The sequence below is a fragment of the Pagrus major genome, chromosome 2, assembly GCF_040436345.1.
Source record: "Pagrus major chromosome 2, Pma_NU_1.0".
NCBI lineage: Eukaryota > Metazoa > Chordata > Actinopteri > Spariformes > Sparidae > Pagrus > Pagrus major.
The window spans coordinates 17,158,136-17,170,026 of NC_133216.1; the positions used below are offsets into that span (position 1 = coordinate 17,158,136).

The window sequence follows — 11,891 nt, forward strand, 5'->3', positions numbered from 1 at the left end:
AACATCAATGTTTAAGTATGTTGGAGTGTCTCTGATTCACTCACGGCTAATATTAGATGGAGATTCACAGGTGTGATAGTGTTACTTGTGTCATGTCTGATTAAAAGTGTTAAGAAATCGTAGCAACAGAGTAGATTCGGCATTAAAGCATGTTTTGTGGGTTGTTGTGTAGCCTGTGAACGGTGATGTTCGGCTCATCAATGCTGATGATCAGTTCCCCCGGGGCACTGAGTGGCTCGATGAGGCTGAAGGGCGCAGTGTCCTCTGGGATGGAGGCGTATAAATGCTGGAGCCTCTGGTCTGTGCCTCCTGCTGCCTGCTGGAGTGGGCATGAAGAGCAGTGTACGCAGAGGCAAGAAGAAAAGGGTTTACGCGCTGATAAAAGGCACCACAGGTGAGGCACTGCAGGAGAGGAGGTGAGGCTCTGTGTGGATGAAGTTTGGGGTGGTTGGAGAGATGAAACTATTATCCACTTCTTTAAAGAAAATGAGGCGTTTGTGTTGTAATACTTTTTCTTTGCATGCTGCAGTTGGGATTTTAGCAAGAGATTTTGTCTCTGCTCTCTCAGAATTTTAACATCAAAATCGAGCAAAAATTGTGAAATTGTTTGTTAAACTTGTAAGCGTTTCTGCTTCAAACTCGTCAAAGCTTTGCGATCGACCATGTCGTCTATCTGTCTATGTAGGTCGCAGGATCCACCATGTTGGACATTGATCTCTGTGCTTTGGTTGTAGCACAGGAAAGCAGGTCACTGATTTCCTAAACTGTGAAACTATCAATTTCTCCTGTGCCCTGAAGCTCTAAATCCCAGCATAATTAAAACTGTAGGCCATCGATGGAGGAAATAAACCATTGAGGGATTACAGGAGGAGCTTTTTTAACTCTGGTTGAACAGTGATGGAGGGATATGAAGTTGTCCTGTGGGAATATGTAAAAAAAAAACAGATCCAGAGTGGCTCTAAACTCAAATGAAATCTTTGAGCAGAGGCGTGTCTCCCTGTCTTTGACTTTGGTGTTTGAGTTTCCATCAAAATTTCAATGACTCTGCATTATGTAACTGCAGCTGGCACAGATAATCTGATCTGCTGGCGCTGACATCGGCCGGACCCGGTGCATTTTTAGCAGTGCCCTAAACACTGAACATGGCGATGTCAGAGGAACTAATAACATGAGGCAGAGCTGTAATGGCAGGATGCCAGATTGGGCCAACATTATATTGGAAGAGTGTGGAAACAACTGCCCTCAAAATGCCATTATGCATCGCTCAATCATCCCTCTGGTTACTCAACCAAACTGTCGTCATATCTGTGCTGAAATACCATTTCATGTGGTAAATGGTATGTTGTTGTTTCATCTGTCCTGACTTTGGCCTTATTTAATCATTTGATGTTTTTTTTTTATCCTCCTCCTTGTCTTCATCTGTTTTGCCTGAACACATTCGCCTCTCTTGTCGTACCGCTCCCGGCTCTTGAATCACGTGTACCCCATTTCCTTCCCCTCCTTACATGAACCCCCTGTTCTTCTCCCTCCTGATAAAACCGCTCCACATGTGTGCTCCCTTCTGGTTGGAGATTGCAGAGTGCACTGTTGCCCCAGTTGCAATGGAGGACAGTGACCACGAGGCTAACTCTTCATCAGAGGAGCAGGACTCCTGCCCTGCCTCCCCTAATCACAGCAGGGTCCATGATGCTGAACAGGTATTACTGACACCCCCTAGATCTCCCCAAATTTAACTCCTCTTCTCGTCAATGTCTTTTTATTGAGTTAGAAGAAAAAAATCATGATTCGTCTTTTGGTCACCTTAACTTTACCTGTTGAGCCTCGACTGACTCTTTCTCCAAAAAGCGAAATGTATTTTTTACTCAGACCAAGAGGTCTTCACGTGTTCTGACACAGCAACTCGCTCTACTTTTAACCCTCAGCAAATGTATGGTGCATAAACATAACATGAGTCACAGAACATCTCATACTGAATTTTAAAGGCCTCATTGCATTCTGAGGGCCACTGCATTATTTATCTTTGTGCTCAACTAGCAGAGAGACCATAGTCTGTGTTAGCGGGTGGTAACTGGAGTCCACACTATGTAGAGCAGCCTGCACTTCAGCTGCAAATCCTCTCACAGGAGAAGCTACTCTTTGTTGTCTAATTTAGCTTTGTGGCTTCATGTGTATTACCCCTAAAATGTAGGAATGAAGAATAAACTGTGTAGCTAATGCCTGAAGTCGTCCTTTAATAAGAACCATTAAAAAGGCCATGTGCCTCATGTTAGCTCTGCAAAATTTCATTTTTCCCAAAAGCCTGCAATGCATCAAATAACAAAAATCATTTTATTTATGGGTGCCATTCACACTAAGCATGCAAACGTTTGACCTATCAGATAGAGCCCCGCATACATGGGCCATGCATTAACACCATTTCAAGATTTAGGATTTATCTTTATCTTTATTGTCATTATACCCGGGTACAAAGACACTTTGTTGGGCATTCTCTCTGTAGTAAAATGAAAGACATGCAGCTGGAAACAGGATGTAGATAAAGACAAATGGATAAAAGCAATAAATAAGTAAAGAAAATCATTAAATAAGGGATGATGATGAAGAGATGAAGCAACAGCTAACTGTTAGATACCCTTAGATAAATTGATGTCATCTTTGTGGCAGTCACAAGATAAGCTAGCACTGTATTCATGTGCAATATGTTAAATAAAAGCATGCTCAAAACTAGCATGGCACTCTGTAGAGCGCATACCTCCGCCAAGGCCCTACAGTCCCCTATAATTCAATCAAGTCTAATCAAATCTCAAACTCGATAGCCCTGTTTCACTCTAAATTTAAACCACCCATAGCTGCCATAATCTAACTTCATTTCACTTTCAACAAACTTTTACAGTTTTCTTCCGCAATGAATATTCAACATTGTAACTTGTGCCTCTTGAAGACAAAAAATCCCATCTCTTTGTTTCTCTGTCGAATTTAAAGCCAAGCATTATTTTCAGTCACCATAAAATATTACAACCCTCTCTAAAAGTGCATTTTCTGCCTTCTGGGTCTCTGTCCCTTTCCTTCTACATCAACACTTGACCTTTCCTAAACCTATCTTTGCCTCCGCCCTCTATATTTTGCCCCATCCATCCCCTTCCACCATTGGGTCTCTCTAGCATTCGAGCCAATCCGACGACTCAGAGGTGGAGAACATTATGCAAGACCCTCACCACCAAGGAGGGCACAGCCACCATGAACACAAGCACCACCACCATCATGTGCATGAGCCCCATCATGATGCAGACAGGGAAGCTGAGGGCGAAGACCGCCCCCAAACCCCGTCGTATTTGCGGCCCCCCGTGGCAGGCAGGGCGCAGTCGGATTCAGGTTCAGAGCCCAGTTTACCGCAGAGCAGAAGTGTGGAGTTTGACTTGCCGTCGCCCCTCAGTCCCACCAGGCCCAGGAGTCCCTGGGGTCGATTTGACCCGTACTACAATAATGAGGTAACACAAGGAGGCCGAGGCAAGAAACTCAGAGAGGACAGACGAGATCTGAGTGGTTTAGTCCTGCTTTGAAGGCGATGGTGTTTGTAATGTGCTGAACAGTTCAGACTAATGAATACAGTTCACAGGATGTGACTAAACTTGTTGCTTTATGTGGTTCAGCTTATATACTTCTGGTTGAACAGGTAATGATTGCGGTTCTGAGATGATAGCATTGGTTTTGTTGTGTTGTTGACTTCATTAAGGTGTCACACCCTTTGTGGGAATGTTCGCTTATTTTGAATTGTTTGGACTTGTTGATAACAGCGTTTGAAGATGGTTTTTATGCAGTCATAATATTCATACTAATGTGTGCTTGCCTGATGTATTCTTTCATCTTTGTGTGTATGTTTTAGGACCAGGACAAGGAATATGTGGGCTTTGCGACGCTGCCAAACCAGGTGCACCGCAAGTCAGTCAAGAAGGGATTTGACTTCACGCTCATGGTGGCAGGTAAATCCTCGTTTACACATTAGAAGACTTTCGATCTTAAGCCCATCTTTTTACTTTGAAGAGAGTCTTAGGCCTGGCTCATTTTCTTTTTGTTTGAAGGGGAGTCCGGCCTGGGAAAGTCCACCCTGGTCAACAGTCTCTTTCTCACAGATCTTTACAAAGATAGGAAGCTGCTCAACGCTGAAGGTGAGGCAGCCACAGCTTTTTGTTTAGTCTGATAAATATTTGGCCTACAATATATTAAAACCAGTGTTCTGTTTGTTTCCTCCCCCTAGAGCGAATCACACAAACAGTAGAAATCACCAAACACACAGTGGATATAGAAGAGAAAGGTGTCAAACTGAAGCTCACCATCGTGGACACCCCTGGGTTTGGGGACGCTGTAAACAACACTGAATGGTACGCCTCAAACATCTTTTAATTAAAAAAAATTCAAGCAGAGCTGCGGTGTTTAGAAAGTCATGTGCAGTAAGAGACTGAACGTCGCCTCAGAGACTGAACGTCCTCTTGTGTTTGTGTTCTAGCTGGAAGTCAGTGGCTGACTACATCGACCAGCAGTTCGAGCAGTACTTCAGGGACGAGAGTGGCCTCAACCGCAAGAACATCCAGGACAACCGCGTACACTGTTGCCTCTATTTCATCTCACCCTTCGGTCATGGGTATGACAAATCTGCAGGGAGCAGTTAGCCTCCTCTCTCTCTTTTATAACTCCTAATAATCGTGAATATTAACCCCTCTCTGCTACAGCGATGAATCAGATCAGTGGCTGGCTTTACTTTCCCTAAACTACACAATACATCACAGCAACTTGCATTCTTTTACACATAATTTTTCCCTGCACCTCCAGTAAATGAGATTTATAGTAAATATCTATCCTTGCAGTGCATTCAGCCCCATAAATTGTTAATGCAGTGAGGCTCCTGCCGAGAGTTAAAGCAGTCCTCAGCTGCCTTCAGGTGAATTCGCTCTAATCAATTGTTTTTGCTGAGTGCTGATGTGGTACTTTTCACCGCATTTGTGCACATGCACTCTTCCACATCAGCGTGCTCATTAAAGAACACACACACCATAAACCTGGAGTAATACTGCAGTGCATTTTTACAGTCAAAGTGAAACTGCTCCCTCTGTTGGCGAGAGTCAGTCATTACTCCACACCAAGAGGTCACTTGGAGAGCAAACCCAGAGATTTAATGTTGTGTCTTATATTTTACATCACATTAATGTCTTTAAATGTACATCTTGATCATCACAAAGATAAATTACTTGATCCCAACTTTTCATATGGACACAATGAAATGTGTTTTCAACAATTCAATGTTTTTTTTAATCAACTTTATCTTTAAATAATCAAATGAACAATGAATTTCCCTCATGATAACATGTTCCGGGTGTAACGCATAAGTATGCTTTGTTTCTCCTCCAGCCTCCGACCTTTGGATGTGGAGTTCATGAAGGCTCTACACGAGAAGGTTAACATCGTCCCCATCTTGGCCAAAGCAGACACACTCACCCCCAGTGAGGTGAAGAAAAAGAAATTCAAGGCAAGGCTGAGATTCACAGAACTAATTTATTTGTTTCTTGATGAATAAATAAATCTCCACTTGTATATTACTGATCTTAAAGCCACAATACATGTTTTCACTCCTCCTATTTTCTCCTTCGTCCATTTCTTTGTAGATCCGGGAGGAGATCGAGCAGTATGGTATCAAGATATACCAGTTCCCCGACTGTGACTCTGACGAAGATGAGGACTTCAAGCAGCAGGACATGGAGCTGAAGGTGAGAGCCAGAGCTGCTGGGTGTCTTCCTCTTTGCTCTTTCTTCATAATTTATTTTCTACATTTCAGAGTCAGCAGGCTTTTGCAGTCAGAACTGCACTTTCATATATCATGAGGAATTTTTAGGCACATAAATCTCTTCTGTTGTCCTGATCACATCACAGAAGATTGTCCAGTTAATAGTTATTTTAAAAGGGAACATACAGGCCATTTAGCAGAAGACCTTGGCAGTCAGTCCACTACTGACTGCACAGTATGATGAGTCAACCGTTCTCTGGCAGTGAACACACCGTCAGTGTGCCAGTATATCTCTCTTTGCCCGTGTCCTTGAGTAACCCCTGATAAGAGCACTGTGTTAACTGTAGCAGAGAAAAGATGGAGGAATTTAAATAATGGATGTGAATGGTTAAAAGTTAAGGACGTTATTGTAATTATTAGAAATGCAAGTAACAAAAATATGGAGAATAGACTCAAATGAGGATGAAAGATATGATGGCACTAAGGAGGCGACAACAAAAAGTACATCTGCACTGCACCACTCACTGCTCCATCCTGAACAACCAACTGATCTCCACCCTCCCCCACCAAACACTGTTTTAATATTACCATCCTTTCTGTTCTCCCAACAAGGAAAGCATTCCCTTCGCTGTCATTGGCAGCAACACAGTGGTAGAGGCCAAAGGGAAGAGGGTGCGAGGCCGTCTCTACCCCTGGGGCATCGTAGAAGGTAGGCCTCCTGGTCCAAATCATCGTTTGCAGTATCTTACGTGTTGCATTGACACACATGTTGTTGAAACTGATCGTCACACTGTGGTTTGCAGTGGAGAACTCGGCACATTGTGATTTCGTGAAGCTGAGGAACATGCTCGTTCGCACACATATGCAAGATCTGAAGGACGTGACCCGAGAGACTCACTACGAGAACTACAGAGCCCACTGCATCCAGAGCATGACCCGCATGGTTGTGAAGGAACGCAACCGCAAGTATGAAGCAACACTGAAGCAAGAGACAAAAATATATTGAACATATACATATACATATATATTGAATATCAAGAGATAAAAATAGAGAAAATACAGATGTTTACAGACTGTTTTTGAAGAGAAATCTGTTAAAAAAATATATTTTAATCTGTTTTTTTCCTTAGTCACTTCATCACTTTTAAGATATAAAGATTTATATCTTTGGAACTAAGGTTTTCTTCATTGTATTTAAGATTTAACTAAAGATTTTTCTTATATTTATCCTCACAGATGCGTGCATCTATTTCCAGATTCTCCTATTTGGTATTTTTGCTGCAAAGTGTTAATTAAGTCTGTCAACAGCATGAGGCACACAGAGTAGAGCAGCTAATTACACAGCACCAGAGGAAGACTTAGTGTTAGTTAGGCTGTGCACACCACAGTTTTTGAGCTTGTGATGATGATTGTGGGAAGTGGACCTGACAAGGTGCGTGCCCTGGTAGTTTCCACTAAGACATATGATGTCTGGGCACTTTTATAAAGAGCCTCTCCTTGTTTATCTGCTACCTTGAATGTATTTTTCAACACAAACCAATAGACAATGCTATCTCAGATCCAGGTCCATCCAGCACTGTAGCCTCATCCTGTCATTTTGGCCTGAAAAATTATTGAAATATTTTTCCACAAATGAACTTTCAATATTAAACATTAAACTTCCCTCTGACTCTGCAGTAAACTAACCAGGGAGAGCGGCACAGACTTCCCCATCCCCGTGGCGCCCACAGTGAACGACAACGAGACAGAAAAGCTCATCCGAGAGAAAGACGAGGAGGTACGGCACGCCGACCACGAACAAGACTCGCACCACCAGCACGATCACCACCACGAGTCTGAACACAATTCTGACCACCATGAGCACTCAGACGCTCAGCCCCACGCAGAGCAGCGCTATGTTACGTTGGTCGATGAAGCCCTCTGAGTGTCGTTAGCTCACAGAAGTTTTCTTTCTGAAGCACACTCGGGTCATGTTTTCTGAGACTGACAATGAGTAGCCTCACAAAACATGAATTTGTGTGATTATGCATTAAATCCCCGACTCCCCTGTTCTTGCAAGTCCTTTGGAAAAGAGCTTGTGAGATAAAAAGCACTTAAAGCATGACTACTTCTATTTTGTACCTACTCATAGGGCAAGAGTTACATCCAGGTAACAACACTGTTGTAATGTTGTTTCATAATCGTGGTGTCGTCATAAAATGAGACCTTTACTCTGAGAGCAGGAGCCAGCTGAAGTGTTAGACCCACAGCTTTTGTCCAGTTGTTCACAACCCCAGATCAAACCCAGTGCTGAGAAAAGCTTCATAATCCCACTTTGGAAAGAGGCAGCACTGCTTTTAACTCTAAGTGTTCGATGTGAGGTTCAACTCTTCCATCAACTGTGACGAGGGACTTTAGTAATATTGTTAGAATACAACAGTGACAGTTTCCGTACCCCCAGAGGGCTAAATACAGTTTGAGTGAAATATGACATAAACTGTGTCTTTGTCAGAAGAAGAAGAAGAAATATTCTTAGACGAAATACCATTATATGAAAAGATATTCCTAATATTTAGACTCTTCACATGAGCCCAGTCACTGATGACTTCCCAGTAAAGGTAAAGGAAGTGAGCAGGTAGAAACACAGTCGATGATACATCTGTTCATGGTGAATTATTACAGCCGTTTTGCTTGACGTTCCTTCCTCCTCCCCCACTAAATCTATTTAATTTTACCAAATAAAGAGATCATTTCTCCTCAGTTGTTTTTATTTTGTTTTTAACATTAAAAAATGGTTAAATATGACAGTAAAGCTGCAACGATTAGTCGATAAAATCGATAGGCTAGTCGACGGAAAATTTATCAGCAACTATTTTAATAACTGAGTAATTGTTTCAGAAAAGAAAAAAGCCAGAACTTGTTTCCAGCTTCTCAAATGTGAGAATTTGTTGTTTTTTCTTGTCTTATATTATGTTAAAATCAAGATTTTGGGCGTCCGACAAAACAAGATGTCTGATGATGTCACTTTGGACTGTAGGAAATTGTGGTCTTGATTCCTGAAAAATAATTGTCAGATTAATAAATAATGAAAATAATCTTAAACTGACTCGTACACTACACTACCTCACTGTATGTTGAGAAAGTTGAAAAGGACGATGTTTTTAAATGGGTGTAATACTTCAACACATGCGTGGTGTCACAGCAAAGGCAGCACAATGTTATTCAGTATTAATGGCTTCCAACAAATGTAAATCTAAAGCAAAACAACATTTTTGACAAGAAAAAACAGCATTTTGATCTCCCAAAAACTAAAAACAAACACAGAATATGATTAACTGGTTAACCAGCAAACTGTTACAAGTATATTTTTGTACCCTGGGAGGCTCCTTTTGTAGAAGTAAATACTCTGTAGTGAAGGATAAGAGGCAGGCGGAGGAGCCAGTGGTCCCGCCGCAGTCGCTCGTCACAGGTCACGTGATCACGACAGCACAGACTGATCTCCCGAGTGTTATTGATTTGTTGTCTGTGCAGTCATGTGTAAATAATCAGCTGCACCGTGCTTCTAACTAACACTGTTCCCGTCTCTCCTCACAGTTGCGGCGGATGCAGGAGATGCTGCAGAGGATCCAGGATCAAATGCACACTCAGAAAGACGCCTATTAACGCAGGACAATGGTCACACTCTCTTAAACTGGGATTTAAAAAAAAAAAAAAGAAAACCCAGGAAACCTTTACTCCTCTCTAGAACACTGACATCCCACTCAGCCTCATCAACAGCACGTCACACATGGATCAGGGACCTGCGAGGAGGTGGTAAGATGTTCTGACATTTGCGGCTCGACGACTCCCTTTATCCTCTCTGACATTATGACACCACTGCTGCAAAACACTCGACCCTCATCTCTACTGTTCTCTGTCCTGTCAGAACATGAAAATGATTACAAACAGGTTTGTTGTTTGTTTGTTTGAAGAAATCCTCTCCAGGGTTTGTTTAGTCGACATAAATGTTAAGGAGAGTGAATTTTTTTTTATTTAGCCACATGATCACAAGGTTGTTTTATTTTATTTTGTTTTTTACATGAGGTCTGACATGAGGTTTACGTGCGCTGACCTGCTCCGATTATTTTTAAGCACACTTTTCTGGTGCAAGTGTTCATTTTTACTATCTCTATAGGTCAACATGCATATATACTGTAATAATTTAATTTTCTATATTACACTCATAAACATTTGCTCTACTGTTTTTGATCTTTTACGTGTTCCTGGTTTTATTTACCCTTCTACACTGCTTGACTTTGTGTGTGTTGTTTTATCTTTCATTTTCCCTCCAGCTGAGGTTCATCCAGTTTAAAGGGACAGTTCCCCCCAAAATAAACAGTACATCTTTTTCCTCTTACCTGTAGTGCTATTCATCCATCCAGATTGTTTTGGCATGAGTTGCCGAGTTTTGCAGATATCAGTCGTTGAGGTACCCGCCTTCTTTAATGGAGCTACCTGGCACTTGGCTTGTGGTGCTCAAAGCACCAGCAACGTCTCTTTCCTTAGATCATGACCCAGTTACTCAACGTAATCTACAGACCTTGTTGTGAGCAGTTTCATGCAGGAACTAATTTCTTTCAGCCGAACCACTCATGGAGAAGAGGGTCGTGACAGCGCAGGATGTAAATATTAATTGTGTCCTCTGCAGCTGGGCTGTAATGTTGGCTAGCTTAATTAGCTTAGTTAGCAAGCCTCTCGATCACTAGAAACAGCTGTCAACGGTGGTGTTTAAACGTTCTGAGCAATAAGATGCAAAACAACTTTTTGGCGTTGCTCCCACATTCCAACATGACGCACACGAACACACCGAAGTCGGAAGAATGACTTTCCAACTCGGGAATGGCGCTGCATGGTGACATGCAAAGAAAATAGTTCCTACATGAAACAAGTTCTGTGGATTATGATGAGTAACTTGGTCATAATTTCTGGAAAGAGACATAGCTTTTGAATTTGTCAGATTTTTTTTTTTTTTGTGCCATCTAGTCCTTATATTCGAGAGAAGGCAGACATCTCTACGGCCGATATCTCCAAAACTCGGCAACTGATACCAAAACAATCTAGACAGATAAACAACACTACAGCTAAGAGCAAAAACTAAGTATTTTTGATTTGGAAGTGAACTCTCCCTATAGTAGTTATGTGTGGAATGTTTAAATTCATTTATTTTTTTTATCAGTGTCTGCATGTTTATCATACTGTAATTGCCACCTCTGCTGCCTGACAGCATGGATGTTAGTGGCTCTGCTCAGTGTTGGCCAGTCTTAACTCACTGCAATGCTTACGGCCATATCAACTCAAAATAATCCAAACTTTTACATGACAGAGGACTCTGTTATTATTTGGAGAATTCCCCAAAACCGAGTCGGTTCATCTCGAGGGCTGATCATGACCATCACCAGTTCACATGTGAGAGCTGATGACACCTGTTAGTTGTTAGAGGTGATTAGGACTTTGATAAGACAAGACCCTTAATTTGCATGAGGCAAGTGTCTAAGGGAAGGGTCGCATCAAAGGCCATGCAGTGTATTTATTTTTGCATGTGTTGTTGTGAAGGTTACTCAGATTGCAGATCAATTAAGTGATCATGAGGTTATTTATGGGCAATGGAAATATGTAGCTACTTCATCATTGGGGGGGAAAAAGGATTGAGAAGAGGTGGATTTTTTTCTTTATTTTGGTTGGTTATGATTATATCCTCATTTCAAGGGAACTCTTAAGTTGGATGTGTGCTAACCTTAATGTTTCTTGTAACCAAAGCCAATAATGACGAGCTTAACTGTCCCAAATTTTGGATTTTCCTCTTGTGTGAATATAATTTTGTACTGAAATGAGGAATATTGTTTGAAAAACGTATCAAAGCCAGGAGTAATGATCAAAATTATTGAATGAACTTGATTCTCTTGTTAATCATGTCTATGTTCCAAGTACGAGCCCCTTTTTTCAGAAATTAAATGACTCTGCCATGTTGTGTGACCTTTGTTATGTAAAAAGAAAAAGAAAAAATTACATTCCTTGAGCTTCTGTCCCAGAGTCAGGTATTACTTTTGTTTTGAATTTTTTTTTTTTTTTTTTTATATTAAACTTGTCTTTTGTTATTCTA

The 11,891-nt window shown here is 41.5% G+C and overlaps 1 protein-coding gene across 1 annotated transcript; it reads left to right on the forward strand.

The window, feature by feature from the left end:
* Positions 1-3,897: 3,897 nt before the first annotated feature.
* septin4b (septin 4b) lies at positions 3,898-10,806 on the forward strand. Its single transcript, XM_073489735.1, has 10 exons — positions 3,898-3,977; positions 4,077-4,163; positions 4,253-4,376; positions 4,502-4,636; positions 5,401-5,518; positions 5,655-5,756; positions 6,386-6,482; positions 6,577-6,739; positions 7,451-7,550; positions 9,347-10,806. Exons 1-10 carry the CDS (start codon positions 3,968-3,970, stop codon positions 9,413-9,415), a joined length of 1,005 nt encoding a protein of 334 aa, XP_073345836.1. The 5' UTR covers positions 3,898-3,967; the 3' UTR covers positions 9,416-10,806.
* Positions 10,807-11,891: the final 1,085 nt, after the last annotated feature.